Consider the following 15,565-nt stretch of genomic DNA (forward strand, 5'->3'; position numbering starts at 1 on the left):
TATGGATCCAACACACTCCCAACCCCAATTTTTCTCACTCTGGTTATAAATTAGGACTTTATGCCTCTCCTAAACTTAGTTCTGTCAAAAAAAGAAACATTAGAAAGTTCAGCTTAGATCTAAGAATAGGTTGTCCCTGGTGAATGTATATAGTAGAAATATTATATTTTGATGAAAGGTGGCCATCTCTTAGGTTAACCCCCAAAATTTCTCATATCCCCAATGACATTACTGTAGAATTAAAACTCTACCAAATCAGTAGAGGAGAAAACACAAAAATCACTTTGAACATGCAAACATTTAAGTAAAAAAATAGAATCATTCTTTTTAAGTAAGAAAGTAGTGGATATATATTTGTAAGTGTATACATAAGTAATAATAAGCATCAACTTTATTTGCGTTTAACATTAGAGTCAACTCATGATGTACCATCAATTGATCAAACTAAGATAGGTAAACAGCACCTGCTTTGTGGTATGAAGGCTCTAAAAACAGGGTTTTATGCATTCTTCATTTGGAATTGCTGTAGTCCATTCCCAGTGTCTCACTGTGTCTTCCCCAGTGAAACCACCTTGAGGATGGCCCTGCGAATCTGCTGGGTCTTGATGCTGTAGATAACAGGGTTCATCAGGGGTGGGAAGAGCACAGACACAGTGCCCATGAGGATATGCACCAAGGGTGAGGTGTGGTGCCCAAACCTGTGCAAGATGGACAGGCCTAGCACAGGCACATAGAAGCAGAGCACAGCCAGAATGTGCGAGACACAGGTGTTGAGCGCCTTGAGCCTTTCCCCGGCAGAGGCGATGGCCAGCACGGTGCGGAGGATGATAGTGTAGGAGAGCAAGATGAAAAGGACATCAGAGCCCATGGCCAGCATGATGATGCACAGCCCATAGAGTCTGTTGAAACGTGTGTCAGAGCAGGCCAGGCGGATCATGTCCTGGTGAAGGCAGTAGGCATGGGAGAGCGCCCCGGGGTGACAGTAGTCAAACTTCAGTAAGTGCAGTGAAGGTGCGGCAGTGATGGCAGCACTCCGCATGCCCAGCACAGCCCCGGCCAGGGCCACACGAGGACCTGTGAGCACTGATGCATAGCGCAGTGGGAATCGGATGGCCACCAGGCGGTCCAGAGCCATAGCGAAGAGTACGGCTGACTCCATGAAGGAGAAGGAGTGTAGAAAGTGCTGCTGCAGAACACAGGGCACCAGGCCCACCACCCGGGCATCAAACCACAGCACACCCAGAACCGAGGGCAGCGTGGACATGCACAGGCCCAAGTCCGTCACTGCCAGGATGGCCAGGAAGTAGTACATGGGCTGATGGAGAGAAGGCTCAGTTCGTACCAGATGCAAGATGGTAGCATTACCTACAAGGGCCACCAAGTATCCTACAAAAATGGGTAGTGAGATCCAGTGGTGAGCCCATTCCAAGCCTGGGAAGCCTGTCAGCAGGAACATAGAGAAGGTAGTGTTGTCATTTGGTAGGGTGGATATCCTCATTCTCAAGAAGTCTATTCACTCTAGGAAAAGGGGTAGTATGTTGAAGGTTACTAGACCATGACCATCAGCACACCTGCTCTCACTGGACACCAGTCCCCTGCTGGCCCGCCTGGCCTCTGGGCACTGTGGACTCAGTGACCTCTCAATTCACCACTGTCCACACAGCTTGTCCTTTTCCTGCTTCCTCCTTTCTCTTCTTCCCATCCAACTCTCTACTTATCTCAGTGACAGTAAGTCTCAATAAGGGTTTTCTCTACCTTTGTTCTTAACCAGGTAGTGAAAGGTAGGGTTGTTGTTTTTTTAAATGTAGAAAAATCTAGAGCTCTAACTTAATAGGATGCTGAGATACTCTGAAATTCTGGTACTCCTAAGTTGTCTTCTTTGTCTGACCTTACCCCTTCGGGCTTCTCCTGTAGAAGAAATTATATCTAATTTTCCTAAGCAAATAGAGAATGCCTTAGAGTTTCCTCATCCAGTCTGCTCTCCACTCTATCTCCTCATTGTCATTATGAGATCCTCTGCACGTATCCCTGTGATTGAGAGAAAAGGTATCCTGCTTCCTCCCACACCCAACCCTTCTCAAAGAACCCAGGACTCGCTCTCTGGTACCTCATGCCTCAAGCATCTAAGGTCCCTGGGAAGTCATGCTAATTCATCCTATACAGGCTACCTCTTTAAAGTTGCTTCCTTTACCATAATTCCTCAAATTTCTTTATTTTTAAATCTAATTTCAGAGTCCACTGACATGCCTGCTGCTCCCTCTCTCCATCCCTTCCTCCCTTCCTTCCTTCCTTTGTTTTAATGTTTATTTATTTTTGAGAGAGTGTGTGTGTGGGTGTACATGAGTGGATGAGTGGCAGAGAGAAAGAGAGGAGACAGAAGATTCAAAGCAGGCTCTGTGCTGAGAGCAGAGATCCCGATGTAAGACTCGAACCCACAAACCATAAGATCATGACCTGAGTCGAAGTCAGATGCTTAACTGACTGAGCCACCCAAGCATGCCTCTTTATTTCTCTGTCTTTCTCTCTTTCTTTCTCTCTTTCTCTCTCTCTCTTTCTCCCCTGCCCCCTCTCTGTTTCTTTCTCTGTGTTTTTAAAGGTACTTCTCCTCAGAAATCAAGCTGGAGACCTGACACCACTTTAATCAATCAGGACAATTTATTAGAGTAGTATTTCCCAAGTAGCTATTGTGAAAACTGCATGTCTGTAAGTGTACCTTGAAACAGAAGCAATAATGACAAAGCTTGTTCTTTGCTTGAATCAGCTTATTGAAAACTAATAAAGATAGGGCTACCTGGGGAGGTGCTCACAAGGCAAGCCCTGCTATCTTGGATCTCCGTGTCTCATATAACATTTGCTTCTGCATCCTCATCAGTAAAAGAATGATAATGACATTTCCTAATTAAAGAATGGATGTGCTTTAATTGCTGCACAATTACATAAAATTTACCACCAAGTCTGGAATATAATAAACGATAAATACATCTGTTATTGTTATCAAACCACTGATTTTCTTATATTCTTCCCCTATGGATTTTACTCTTTATCTCCTCCTATTATGCAAAAATTAACTCCATCTCCTCTTTAATATGAGAGTGCTTTAGACCTCGGCATAAGTGCCATGTGCCTTTGAAAGACTGGGGAACTACTGACAGCCAAACAGACTGAGGGAGTAATTGGGGGAAAGTGGTAAAAGGGATACTGAGGAATGGATCACAACACATACTGAGGGACAGACATGAAGCTGAGGAACGGGGGAAGGTATAATGAGCGTCAACTAGAGGAAGAAAGAGAGATAGTGAAATGGTGGCCTTAATAAGACTATGCTGAGAGGCAAGTTGGGGAGACCCAGGGTTCAGGATGCAGAGGAGGCTGGAAGAGGAGGAAATGGATGAAGAAGGACAGAGTATGGTGAACGCTCATGAGGAAGATGTTGAAGGACAGAAAAAGACTGGCCGGGTGTCAGGGAGAAAGGCGCTTGTGTGACTTCAAGGAAGAGCCTGAGGCAGACAAGATGAGGGCATGTGAAGCAGATCTGGGAGGACGGAGGAGCCAGAGGATGGCGAAGCTGACATCAGAGAGAGGTTTCTGGAAGGCTGAAAGGAGGGAGACTGGTGCCAGACAGACATGAACTGAGAATGGGGGAGAGGATAGAATCTGAGGGACAGTGAAGGGGAAAACCAAGAGCTAAACTGATAGGAAGCTTGAGGATGAGGGAGGATGGGGGAGGAGACGGAAAGCAGAAGGGAAGGGGCAGAGTCGAACAAAAGAGGGAGATTGAGGAGAAGGAAAAATCTCCTGTAGAGACCACATGAGAGAGAGGCTGGGCAGCAGAGAGGCAGGGGATGGGGGACGTCAAACACTGAGGTGCTGACATGGAGAAGCATGAGGAACAGAGGGTTGGGGAGTACCCAGGAATCTCCCACAGCCCTCTGTTCAGTCTCACCCTCTCAAGCGCACTGGGCAGTGAAGAATCTGTGGAGACCTGTGGCCCCCCAGACACAGTTCATTAGGCTGCACAGGGTAGTGGTGAAGAAAAGTAGCTCTGGAGCCACACCTGCATTCCAATCATAACTCCCACATTGATTAACTCTGTAGTTGGGCACATTCTTTGCTTAATCTCAGTTTTCTCATCTGAAGGAGTGGGCCACAGTACCCACACTGTCGATTATGGAGCCATTTATAAGAAAGTCTAAATGGGGTGCAGTTAGAACCATACACTCAACAGATGTAGGTTGTTGAGTGTAGTTTTCAGCACTGCCTTCTTATTGGAAGATCTCCACAACAGTTCTCTACCATATGTGAGCCATAGCTCTTCCCTTCACTTCTGCAGCGGCCTCTCAGGGAAAGCAGATAAGTGATCCAGCAGTAGCCAGGAGTGAGAAGTTCAGGGTTGGGACTCTGAGCTCTTTAAGCAGTTTCTGGACAGCCAGCCACAGGACTTTGGTGAAGTGACCAAATCCTTCTGCACCTTAGGCTTTTTCTGTGATGGAAAATTTCTACATGTTCCTGTCTTCTTTCCAGGGAAACTATGTGGGGAGCCACATAAATTGGGATAGAGTAGAGATTATGATCCATCCCTGTCATAATCCTGTATCATTCTAGTCCGAAGCCCAGCCAGTGCTAGGAGAGGTCACCAAGAGGGCATGACTCTAGGTTGACCTACAAGATGGACCCAGGTAACCCAAGACTTATGACCCTCTCCTCTAGTCTTGGAATATGCATTCCACCTTGCCCTCCCCACTCTCAGAAGCTGCTCCAAGGACACAACCTTAAGACAGGAAGGTGTTGTTGAGCCCATCTGCATGGTGTGCATGACCGACCCCAGTTAAGATTCTGGTGGTGGGTGCAGAGAACTACTTTCCTTGTGGTGCCCAACACGTGCCTTGTATAAAAGTTCCCTTGCTTATTAAACCTGCCATCTGCCAATCTGGAGGGGCCTGTCTCCATCTTCAATCTCTCCCTGCCCTCCAGGTACCAGAACCAGTTTCAGATCTTACCCAAGAAGCTGCTGTGTTTGCACACCAACCCCCAGTAACAAATTCTGGTCTCTCTTTCTAACCCAAAAGATCCAGGGGGAGATACATGGGACAGCAGCTCTAAGCACAGACTGGCCGTAATCCTGGAAGCTGCCCTATACCATCACCCGCCTTGTAGACTTGCTAGATAAGAGGTACGAGAGATCATTGGGTTGGCTGCCTCTATCCACCTTCAACAACTTACTGGTCCCTTGCCGTCTGTGGCTTCTTTCTCCAACCCTGTAGCTCTTCTCACTTTCTGTCCCGGTCTCTTCTGATTAAATCAGGATGCTCTGCTGCAATGGCACTTGTACGGCTCTCTGTCTTCCCTGGGGTCTTAGGCCCTCAGAGGAAACTCCTTAGATGATTGTAGACCTTCAGGCACCGAAGAGGGATCAGTATCTTCCCAGAACTTAATTGTTGGGCACACCATTTTTCTTCCATGGAAACTTAGTAACTCTCAAGTACCACCATGAAATATTTCAGTAGAACAGATTCTTTATTCTCTATTCTCCCACTAGCTGCTTGTTGTTACAAGAAAATTTATTGGTTGACCCTTCTGTGATTTCCCAGTCCAGCTTCCCTTTGAGACTCTCTTTCCTACTAGGTAGTGATTCTTGCTCATTCATTCAACAAATACATATACTTAGATGTAAAGATGTAAAGATCGATAAGACATAATCTCTGCTTTTGAGAACATCTCTACAAAACTGTGTTTTGTAGGAGGCAGAATTGAAACGGACTCACTCTTCATGGCAGAGTAACAAACCAAAAAGATTCACAGGAAATATAAGTATTTAACAGATATTCTTTACTCTTTCACTGGATCCAGCATTCCAGATAGGGAAGGAAACATACAAAGGCTCACAATTGTCACAAAGCAAAACATTATAAAATTATGTGAATTTCAATTACCTGAAAAATGTGTTTCATTATATGAAAAATATGTATTTTACAAATACAATGGCAGCTTCAAAGTCTTAGAGATGTATCAGGGTATTAAATAACATGATTGTAAAGATATTTTGCACATGGGAGCATAGAATTGGTGCCAGTGAATGCGTTGTGCAATTTATTGTCATTAGCATGAATAAATGTAACTTTGATGAGTTGTATTTTGTTGGTTGGTTCTCTTTTTTTACTGAAGAGGAAGGCACGGTAGCTGAAAACATAGACACTGCACATGTTTAGAAATTCTATGAACTTAGTACTAAAAGAAGTTCACATTTGTAGTGTAGAAGTTAAGGAGAAACTAAGTAATTGTGTGTGTGTGTGTGTGTGTGTGTGTGTGTGTATTTGTTGAACTCCCTTCAGCAAAACAGGCATTTGTCCTGAATAGACTGACCCAGTCTGGAGAGAAGGCCTGGCATAACTGTCTAAGAAAGTCATACAGACTTGTGATTGGGTCTTGGTCTAGGATGCAGGAAATATTTAATTAAGGGATATTCTTTTCCCCTGCGAACCTCAGGGTACTCATTTTAAAATGTCAAACACAAGAACACTTACTTCCTAGCTTTGATGTGAGAATTAAATAAAACTCTGAGCATAAAAATTGTTAGCTCTTGGGGCGCCTGGGTTGCTCAGTCAGTTAAGCGTCTGACTTTGGCTGAGGTCATGATCTCACAGTTTGTGGGTTCGAGCCCCGTGTCAGGCTATGTGCTAACAGCCCAGACCCTGGCACCTGCTTTGTATTCTGTGTCTCCTTCTCTCTCTCTCTCTGCCCCTCCCCCACTCACACGCTGTCTCTGTCTCTCAAAAATAAATAAAAAACATTAAAAAAATTGTTAGCTTTTATCATCATTGCCATCATCAACATAATCACACATACATTCTCTTGTACTCTTTGTAAAACATTCCCTTTGGTTATAAAACTCAAATATGTTTTTTTGGAAACTTTGAGTAAGAAAATAATGGAGAAATGCATAGAAAAAGGATATATATCATAGGTTTTTTTCCTGTGAATATAAATGTTTAAAAGTTGTTGCACAGCAATTGTCTTTTACACAGAAAATTTAAATTTAATATTATGTTGAAAATAGTCTTCTCAGTATTTATGTATACTTTTTAAGAGCCAACTAATATTTTATCAAATGAGTATACTATAATTTATGTAACATGCTCTGCCTGGATACTTGGATGCTTAGAGGGTTTTTTTTTATCGTAATGAACAATGACACAATTAGCGTGTAATAATCATTTATTTATTAATACAACAGATATTTATTGAGCACCAGTATAGATGCTAAAGATAGCTCTGTGACATAGAAAAAATAAGCCCTTGTACTCAGGGAATGCACATTTTCATTCATAATTATTTTAGTAGGATAGATTTCTAGAAGGGGTGCTTCTGAGGCACAGAGTATGAATGCATTTAAGTCTTTCAATGCATCTTGCTTTCCGTAAAAGACAAATCGAAGGGTGCCTGAGTCACTCAGTTGGTTAAGCGTCTGACTTTGGCTCAGATCATGATGTCACGCTTCATGGGTTCGAGCCCTGCATTGGGTTCTGTACTGACAGCTAGCTCAGAGTCTGGAGACTGCTTCAGATTCTGTGTCTCCCTCTCTCTCTGGCCCTCCCCTGTTCACGCTGTCTCTCTCTCTCTCAGAAATAAATAAAACATTTTTTTAAAAAAGAAGAAGATTAAAATATGTCAATTTGAGTTTTAAATTCCAGTAAGGTAGAAGTTTTCAAATATGTCATTATCTCTATTTATTTCCTAATGGCAAAAAGGAATAAATTTAGTGGCCTGATTGTTAAAAAGTGGCAAAAATGGGTCTCAAACAAATCCAAATGCAAATCCTATGTTCCTTATACCTCGTTCTGCTAACAGGATCCACAGAAAACAAGTTTCTGTGGAGTATGGGGAAGCCCATTCTGAGTGTCAGAGCTGCCATCCAGTGGTGTGGCCTCCCATGTGGACTTCAGTTAAAGCTCAGAATGGAAGCTATGGTTAAAGAGCACTTGAGTTTAGGACTGGAAAGGCTCTAGTGCTCCTTAGGGTCTCCCACGCCCAAACCATTGGGATTCCAGTGGCCCTACACACACACACACACACACACACACGTGTACACACAGAACACTACAGAAACACAAGAGCATTTACATCCAGTTTTAGAGTTTTGTTCTTTTTGAAATTTCATTTTGTATGATTGTTTGTATTTAAATAGGACACATTTTAATTATAAAATATAAAGAATGATATAATAGGACCCCCTGGGTGGCTCAGTTGGTTAAGCCTCTGACTCCTGATTTTGGCTCAGGTCATGATCTCAGGGTTGTAGGTTCTATTCCCACATCACGTTTTCTGCTGAGTGTGGAGCCTGCTTGGAATTCTCTTTCTCTCCTTCTCTTTCTGGGCCTTCTCTACTTGTACTGTCTTTCTCCCTCTCTAAATCAATCAATCAATCAATCAATTTTTTTAAAAAAGAATGATATAATAATCACTTGAGTGAATGCACATCTATATACATACTTGGGTTTTTTTAATGTTTATTTATTTTTGAGAGAGAGACAGAGTGTGAGCGTGGGAGGGCCAGAGAGACAGGGAGACACAGAATCTGAAGCAGGCTCCAGGCTCTGAGCTGTCCGCACAAGCCCGCACAGGGCTTGAACTCATGAACCATGAGATCATGTCCTGAGGCAAAGTCAGACACTCAATCAACTGAGTCATCCAGGCAACACTTTAATGTTTATTTTTGAGAGAGAAAGCGAGACAGACAGAGCGAGAGCACATGCACAAGTAGAGGAGGGCAGAGAGAGGGAGACACAGAATCTGAAGGAGGCTTCAAGGTCTGAACTGTCAGCACAGAGCCCAACACAGGGATCAAACCCACGATGGTGAGATCATGACCTGAGCCAAAGTAGGACACAACTAACAGCCACCCAGGCATCCCAAGAGAATTGAGTTTATTAAACAGACTCAGCGAGGTTTCTATTCAGCCAGTTCAGGGAGGAGGGGTGGTGGACTATATATAAGGGTTTTCCATGCCCCAGAACTGTGAAGAGTAACTCTTAGGAAGCACTTCCAGGTCATAGTAACCTATAGCATAGGAGGCTGGAGGCCCAGAGGGAGTGAATGCAGAGCTTGGGATACTGAATAGGAACACCTTTTGATAAATGCCATTATAAGGGAATCTTTTCAGTCTTTCTGGGTGTCAAGAGAAAAAGTTTCTCTAGAAAAGAAGTTCTTTTTCTTAGCTTTAAATCTCTATGTATGTATTTATGTATCCCAAAATTAATAGCATTTATTCTTTGAGCATCTATTCTCTGCCAGTCATTCATTGTATTTATGGAGATGTACTGGTTAACAAGGTGTGCATAATTCCTCTAAGGAGCTTAATTTAGAAATCCATTCTGGAAAAAGACCAAAAAAAAAAAAAAAAGAAGGAAAAAAAGAAAGAGAGAAAGGAGAATGAGAAGTCAAGCTGGAGCAGGAAGCAGCACATTACTATGTGACAGATGTTACATTGGGAAATGCAGGGTTCTGAGGGAGCAGACACATAGAGTATCTACTCTGGTGTTGGAGAGAGGCCTCTCAGTGAAATGTCCATGAGGAAGCAACCCCAATGCTGAGACTCCAACATGAATTTCATTCAGTCAGTGGTGTGGGCAGTCTTCTCTGCCAATTTTAGGTTCACAATCTCCTGAGTGATGGGATCATGACTTACAAATGTTTGTGGTATTTTCCTTCATTGAGATTTTGCCCATGAGTCATGTCATTGTGCAAGAGCTCAAAATTGAAGTACCCAGGAGCAAACACCGACTTCTGCTTCCTGTCAGTAAGTCCACAGGAAAGGTAAAATCAGAGATGAGAAGAGTTAGGAGTGGGGTTAAGGGCTTCTACTAGATGAACAGGACCAGGAGGGAGCACATCCACAGAAAGATCTGGAGGTGTTCTACCTAAATCAGCCACTAGGAAGGGTGACAAGTTCTGATTCTTCCAGTGTGACTGAAGAGTACAAAGGATACAGCTTAGCCAGGACAGAAAATGAAGAGAAGGACTTTGACAAGGTAGAGGAAAGGGAAGTAGTCCCAAGGAACCCATTAAGGAAGGTATTTTCTTGAGGTGAATTTATGTCTTCTTTGCTAGGTTCTGTTCTGGATGCTTTTTATTGTATGATTCCTTTTTCATTTTTGTTTTAATATTTGTACGTTGATGATGACCCTCAACAGAGTCTTCTTCTGGGCAGTTTTTGGTGTTACCAGGACAGCAAAGTCTCATATAGGAGGAGGCATGATAATTTAAGCAAGAGAACATCAGCACTCTTAATTCATAACTCAAGAAAGAAATTCATACGTATTCTAATTAAGGCAGTGGAAAAAAACTTGGGGAACATGTGGAGTGATGGTAGGTTCTCAGTCTTGTAAATCTTTGGCCTGATTTGGGGACTTCTCCTGGGTACCCTCTAGAATCTTTAGCTCCAGGACTCAGCCCTGACTTTCCTATGACCCAAGAGTTTGCTGATGACATGGCGGATCTCCTTGGTCTTAATACTGTAGATGATTGGATTAAGCATGGGAGGCACAAAGAGATAGACATTGGCCATAAGAAGGTGGACAGCAAGTGGGACGTGCTTCCCAAAGCGGTGCACCAGGGACAGCCCCACCATGGGCACAAAGAATATCAGCACAGCACAGAGGTGTGAGGTACATGTTTGGAAGGCTCGGAGCTGCTCCTCTTGTGAGGCCAGTCTTGCCACGGTGTGCAGGATGACCCCATAAGACAGTGCAATGAGCATCAGGTCCAGCATCATAGTGAACACCACCACTCCTAGCCCATACAGGTTGTTAAAGGTGGTGTCTGTGCAGGCCAAGTGTATTACTTCCTGGTGGAGGCAGAATGAATGGGAAAGGACTCGAGGCCCACAGTAGGGAAAAGTCTTCAGGAGGAGGACAAGGGGGACTAAGGCCACAGGTCCCCGGAAGATGACAGCCAGACCTGCCCTGATCACTCTCTGGCTAGTGATAATGACCGAGTATCTAAGGGGGTGGCAGATGGCCAAAAAGCGATCAAAGGACATGATCAGGAGCACTGAGGATTCCATGAAAGAAAATGAGTGGATACAGAACATCTGGATTTGGCAAGCTGCAAAGTAGATACCAGGGGATTTGAACCAAAAGATTCCCATAGTAGTGGGCAAGGTAGACACTGACAGTCCCAGGTCAGTGAAGGCCAGAAAAGAAAGTAGATAGTACATGGGTCTGTGCAGACGAGAGTTGGTCTTAATAATTATCAGAATGAAACAATTGCCTGAGATGGCCACAAGGTACATAAGGAAAAAGGGGATGAAAATCCAATGTTCGATGGTTTCCAATCCAGGAAAGCCAGTGAGGTAGAGTGTGGGGCTAAAAAGAGTGATGTTGGACAAGATCATGAATTGAGGACTGACAGGAGCTGGCATTCCTTAGAGGTGGAGCTGAAAGTAAACGGACATTTCTGGTTATTAGTTGTCCTGGTCTCACTAACAATCACACAGAAGGAGAATCATGACCATCAGCATCTTTGGTATCTCTAGTTCACTCTTATCAATTCTACCATTCTACTGCTATTTGAAACGGTCTTTGACAGCACCACCCTCACCAGCTTTTCATCAGCATTTCTGCAATGTCTATTCTTTCCCAGCCTCCTTTGCTGGCTTCCCTTCATTGCTCATGCTTGAATTATAACCATTCCTATTCTGGGCAATTTTCTGGCCATACTCTATAGTTTCTCTTGGCAATATCATCATTCACATGATTTTATTTACTATCCATACATTGATAAAGATCATATATATAACCCATAATTTTTCTCTCCTTTTTTTTTTAAATTTCTAGTCTCCCATATCTTGTAGCATGCTGGATGAGCATCTGCATCTAGTTGTTTCAAAACATGTCAAAATTTCAACTTATAATCACTCTCCACCCCTGGTAGGGTTTTCACTTGTTTCGTTTACATTGACTCAGTATAGGAAATGTAGACCTCAGAAATAAGTTGAGAAAAGACATATATTTGAGAGATATTAGTAATTAGGCTGGATAAAACCTAAGAAGTGAGTGTAGAGAGAGGCTTCTAGTATTGAGCCCTGGGCAAATCTGGCAATTTGAGGTTGAGAAGAGAGATTCCAGTAAAATAGTCTAAGAGAAGAAAATCCCAGTTGAATCATGCAAAGACCAGGAGATGGTGGTTTGGAGTGTATGTTTCATGAGGGATTAATCAATTCTATATAATGTCACTAACAGTTCAAGGTAATAAGGACTGAGAAGTGACCAGAGGATTTAGCAATGAGGAAGTCATGGCTGATTGTGAGAGAGCATTTCCATAGAGTGATTGGGAATCAAATATGATTCTAGTGTGTTCCGATGGACAAGGCAGTGTAGGATTCCAGGTAGAGATGAGGTCCATTGGTTGTTCATAAATGCAAAGTGGAGCCGGTCAGCATTCTGGTCTGTTTTTAACCACTATGCTTATTTGCTCAAATGCAGAAGAGAAGTATGTAGAGAGTTGAAGTTTGGGTAAGCTAGCATGACTACAGTTCTGAGTGTATCAAAGGAGTGATTATGATGATGTGCAGTGGACACTGCTCTACATAAAAACAGAAGTGAAGACATGAAGGAGTGAGAGACGGTGAAAATGGACCAGGGTTATAGAGTATGGGATGGGGTTGCTTTGCTGGTTTAAGATAAAGGACACAATCCTTGTTGAGAGGAGGTCAGGGTGCTGAGAGTATGGCTGCTGATCGGATTAGGGGAGGGAGGATTGACATCATAAGAATTTAGTCTGGGTCAGTCGTGGAAAGAGCAAAGTGATTCAGTGCTAAAGTTTCAGTGAATAAAATGGGATTGGAAAGGGCTGTACCCTTTACCTGTACCAGGAGGAGGTAGAGGTGATAATGCATGCTGCCAAGCACCGGAAAGAGTGCCGGAGGAGGTGGTGATAAGGAAAAATATTCTGGAAGACCAATGCTAGCCTTTCATCACTTTGAAAGGGGCGAAAGAACTACCTACATGTATCCTCTCCGTTTCTTCACTCCTAAGTTCACTATTGAACCAACCCAACCACCCAATGGCTTTTTGTTTTGTTTTGTTTTTAATTTAGCTAAAGCAAAACTTTTTAAACTCACCAGTGACACATAAGGGTGGAATCCAACAGAGACTTAGTCACACCTGATCTCTAGAACTATTCCTTCTTTTTAAAGATCTGTCCTGGAATTCCTGATGGCAGTATATGCTGGTTCTCTTCTAATTTTTATGACAGCTCCTATTTAGTCCTTCCTATCTATTGCTCAAATGTTCATTTGCTCATGTTACTCAGGCTCCTGATGTTAAATACTTTCTTACTAATTACATAAGCTATTGTTTTACTTATAGACTGATACCCCCTAAATATTTATCTCTAGTCTAGACAACTCTGCTCTGCATCAGGCCCAAACCTCTGCCTTCCTGCTAGTCTCAAAATGGATGCCAGTTAAACCCAACACATCTAATTTTGAGTCCATCATCTACCTTCTCCACACCTGATTCTCCTTCTAGTTATGCATTTTTGACAGTATTGTTTACCAGTTTGTAATCATCCAAGACAACATTTTGGAATGTATGCTTTAGTTGACCCTTTCTTTCTTCCCAGATCTGTTTTTCTAAGTTAAGTAATTTTTATCTCCTGAATATCTCAGCAGTCTGTTGCTTTGTCTCCACCCATGTGCTCACTGCCATAGTTCTTAGTTTGCACCTGCTCAACTGACCTCTCTGTCACTGAACTTGTGTGCCCAGCACCCGCTCCCCTTGATCCATTCCCTGGTATGGTCCTGGGGTTTGTGCAGAGAATGCTAACTCTCTAAGCTGCTCTACATTTCACCAGAATGTGGTTCACGTGAACAGCTGTGATGAGGGTTGCAGTTTAGTGAGTCCGTTCCCCATCCAGGGGCACTTAGCATCATCACATATGTTTCTCATAACCATGAAGTGTTCTATCCCCACTACACAGAGAAGGGAACTAGAGCAGAGGTAAATGACTTTCCCTAGGCTTCTCAGTGAGCTAATGTCCAAGTGAGCATCTTAGCCTATGTCTGCCAAATTCTAAGATGTGTGGTCTGAATATGCTAGAATGTTCTGTAGCTGGGTCCATCTGGCTTCGAGATCTTTCTCAACTCATCTTTTTTCTCTTGCAGTTGACAAATCCATGCAACTCTTTCCACAATTCTCTACAATTCCCTATATGTATTTTTCTAGTTGTTATTATTAAAAATTTTTCTTAATGTTTATTTATTTTTGAGAGAGAGACAGATCGCTAGGAGGGGAGAAGCAGGGAGAGAGGGAGACACGGAATTTGAAGCAGGCTCCAGTCTCTGAGCTGTCAGCACAGAGCCAAATGCAAAGCTCAAACCCATCAAAGGTGAGTTCACCAAAGGTGAAGTAAGACACTCAACTGACTAAACTGCCCAGACACCTCTCTTGTTGCTATTATTTATATTGCTTTATATGTTGCTTTCTTGGAAAAAAATCTTGTTTTAAATGACAAGTGAACATTGGCTGATTCTTTAAAACAGCATAAATATCATTTTCTCTGACAAATTTCTCTTGACTTTCTTGTGCAGAGTAAGGCAAATCTTTCTTGGTACTAACATAATACCTCTGCTATAGCACCGAAAGTGTAAATCAAAGGGGCGCCTGGACTCTATTTTTAGATTTATCTACTTATTTTTAGTTAAGCATGGACTCTTTTTCTTTTTAGGTTTATTTATTTATTTTGAAGGGGGGGATGGGGCATAGAGAAAAGGAGAGATAATCCCAAGCAGTCTCCTCGTGTCAGTGCAGAGCCTGATCCAGAGCACGGTCTCATGAACTGCTCTTGAGCCAGGAGATCATGACCTGAGAGGAAATCCAGAGTCAGATGCTTAATTGACTGACAGACCCAGGTGCCTCAAGTGACAGATTCTTATTAATTTTGGCTCAGGTCATGATCTCACGGTTTGTGAGATTGAGCCCTGCGTCTGGACACTGTACTGGCAGAGTGGAGCCTGCTTGGGATTCTCTTTCCCTCTCTCTCTGCCCTTTTCACACACTCTCTCTCCCTCTCTCTCTCTCTCTTTAAAATAAATAAATAAACATTTAAAAAAGTGTAAATCACACATGTACTTCTCATATATATATACACATACTTATTTATACTTATCCTTCATATATATATATTTATACATAATATATAAAGGATAAGTATATATATATACTTATAAATAAGCTTATTTACACTTACATATATTATCTACTCATATGTTATATATAATATATACAATTACAATTACACCTATGTATACTATAAATAACAGGGGCGCCTGGGTGGCTCAGTCAGTTAAGCGTACAAGTTCTGCTTGTCATGATCTCACGGTTTTGTGGGCTTGAGCCCCACATCGGGCTCTGTGCTGACAGCTCAGAGCCTGGAGCCTCCTTTGGAGTCTATGTCTCCTCACGTAGTCCCTTCCCCTTCCCTGCTCATGCTCTGTCTCTCAAAAAAAACTTTAGGTGTAAATTACACACATACATCCTTTATATATTTATACTTATTTATACTTATA

General features: G+C 42.6%; 2 protein-coding genes across 2 annotated transcripts; both read right to left on the reverse strand.

The window, feature by feature from the left end:
- Nucleotides 1–544: 544 nt before the first annotated feature.
- Nucleotides 545–1,498, reverse strand: LOC120226468 (olfactory receptor 51L1-like). The gene has a single exon (XM_039224660.1). The coding sequence runs from the start codon at nt 1,496–1,498 to the stop codon at nt 545–547; it is 954 nt and encodes a 317-aa protein (XP_039080591.1).
- Nucleotides 1,499–10,429: 8,931 nt separating this feature from the next.
- Nucleotides 10,430–11,416, reverse strand: LOC120226466 (olfactory receptor 51M1-like). The gene has a single exon (XM_039224658.1). It carries the CDS (start codon nt 11,414–11,416, stop codon nt 10,430–10,432), a length of 987 nt encoding a protein of 328 aa, XP_039080589.1.
- Nucleotides 11,417–15,565: the final 4,149 nt, after the last annotated feature.

This window comes from Hyaena hyaena, unplaced genomic scaffold (assembly GCF_003009895.1).
Source record: "Hyaena hyaena isolate Hyena2069 unplaced genomic scaffold, ASM300989v1 scaffold_1698, whole genome shotgun sequence".
NCBI classification, from domain to species: domain Eukaryota; kingdom Metazoa; phylum Chordata; class Mammalia; order Carnivora; family Hyaenidae; genus Hyaena; species Hyaena hyaena.

Coding starts and splice junctions, on each gene's coding strand:
- LOC120226468 (XM_039224660.1), bottom strand. CDS start 1,498: ATGAGGATATCCACCCTACCAAATGACAACACTACCTTCTCTATGTTC.
- LOC120226466 (XM_039224658.1), bottom strand. CDS start 11,416: ATGCCAGCTCCTGTCAGTCCTCAATTCATGATCTTGTCCAACATCACT.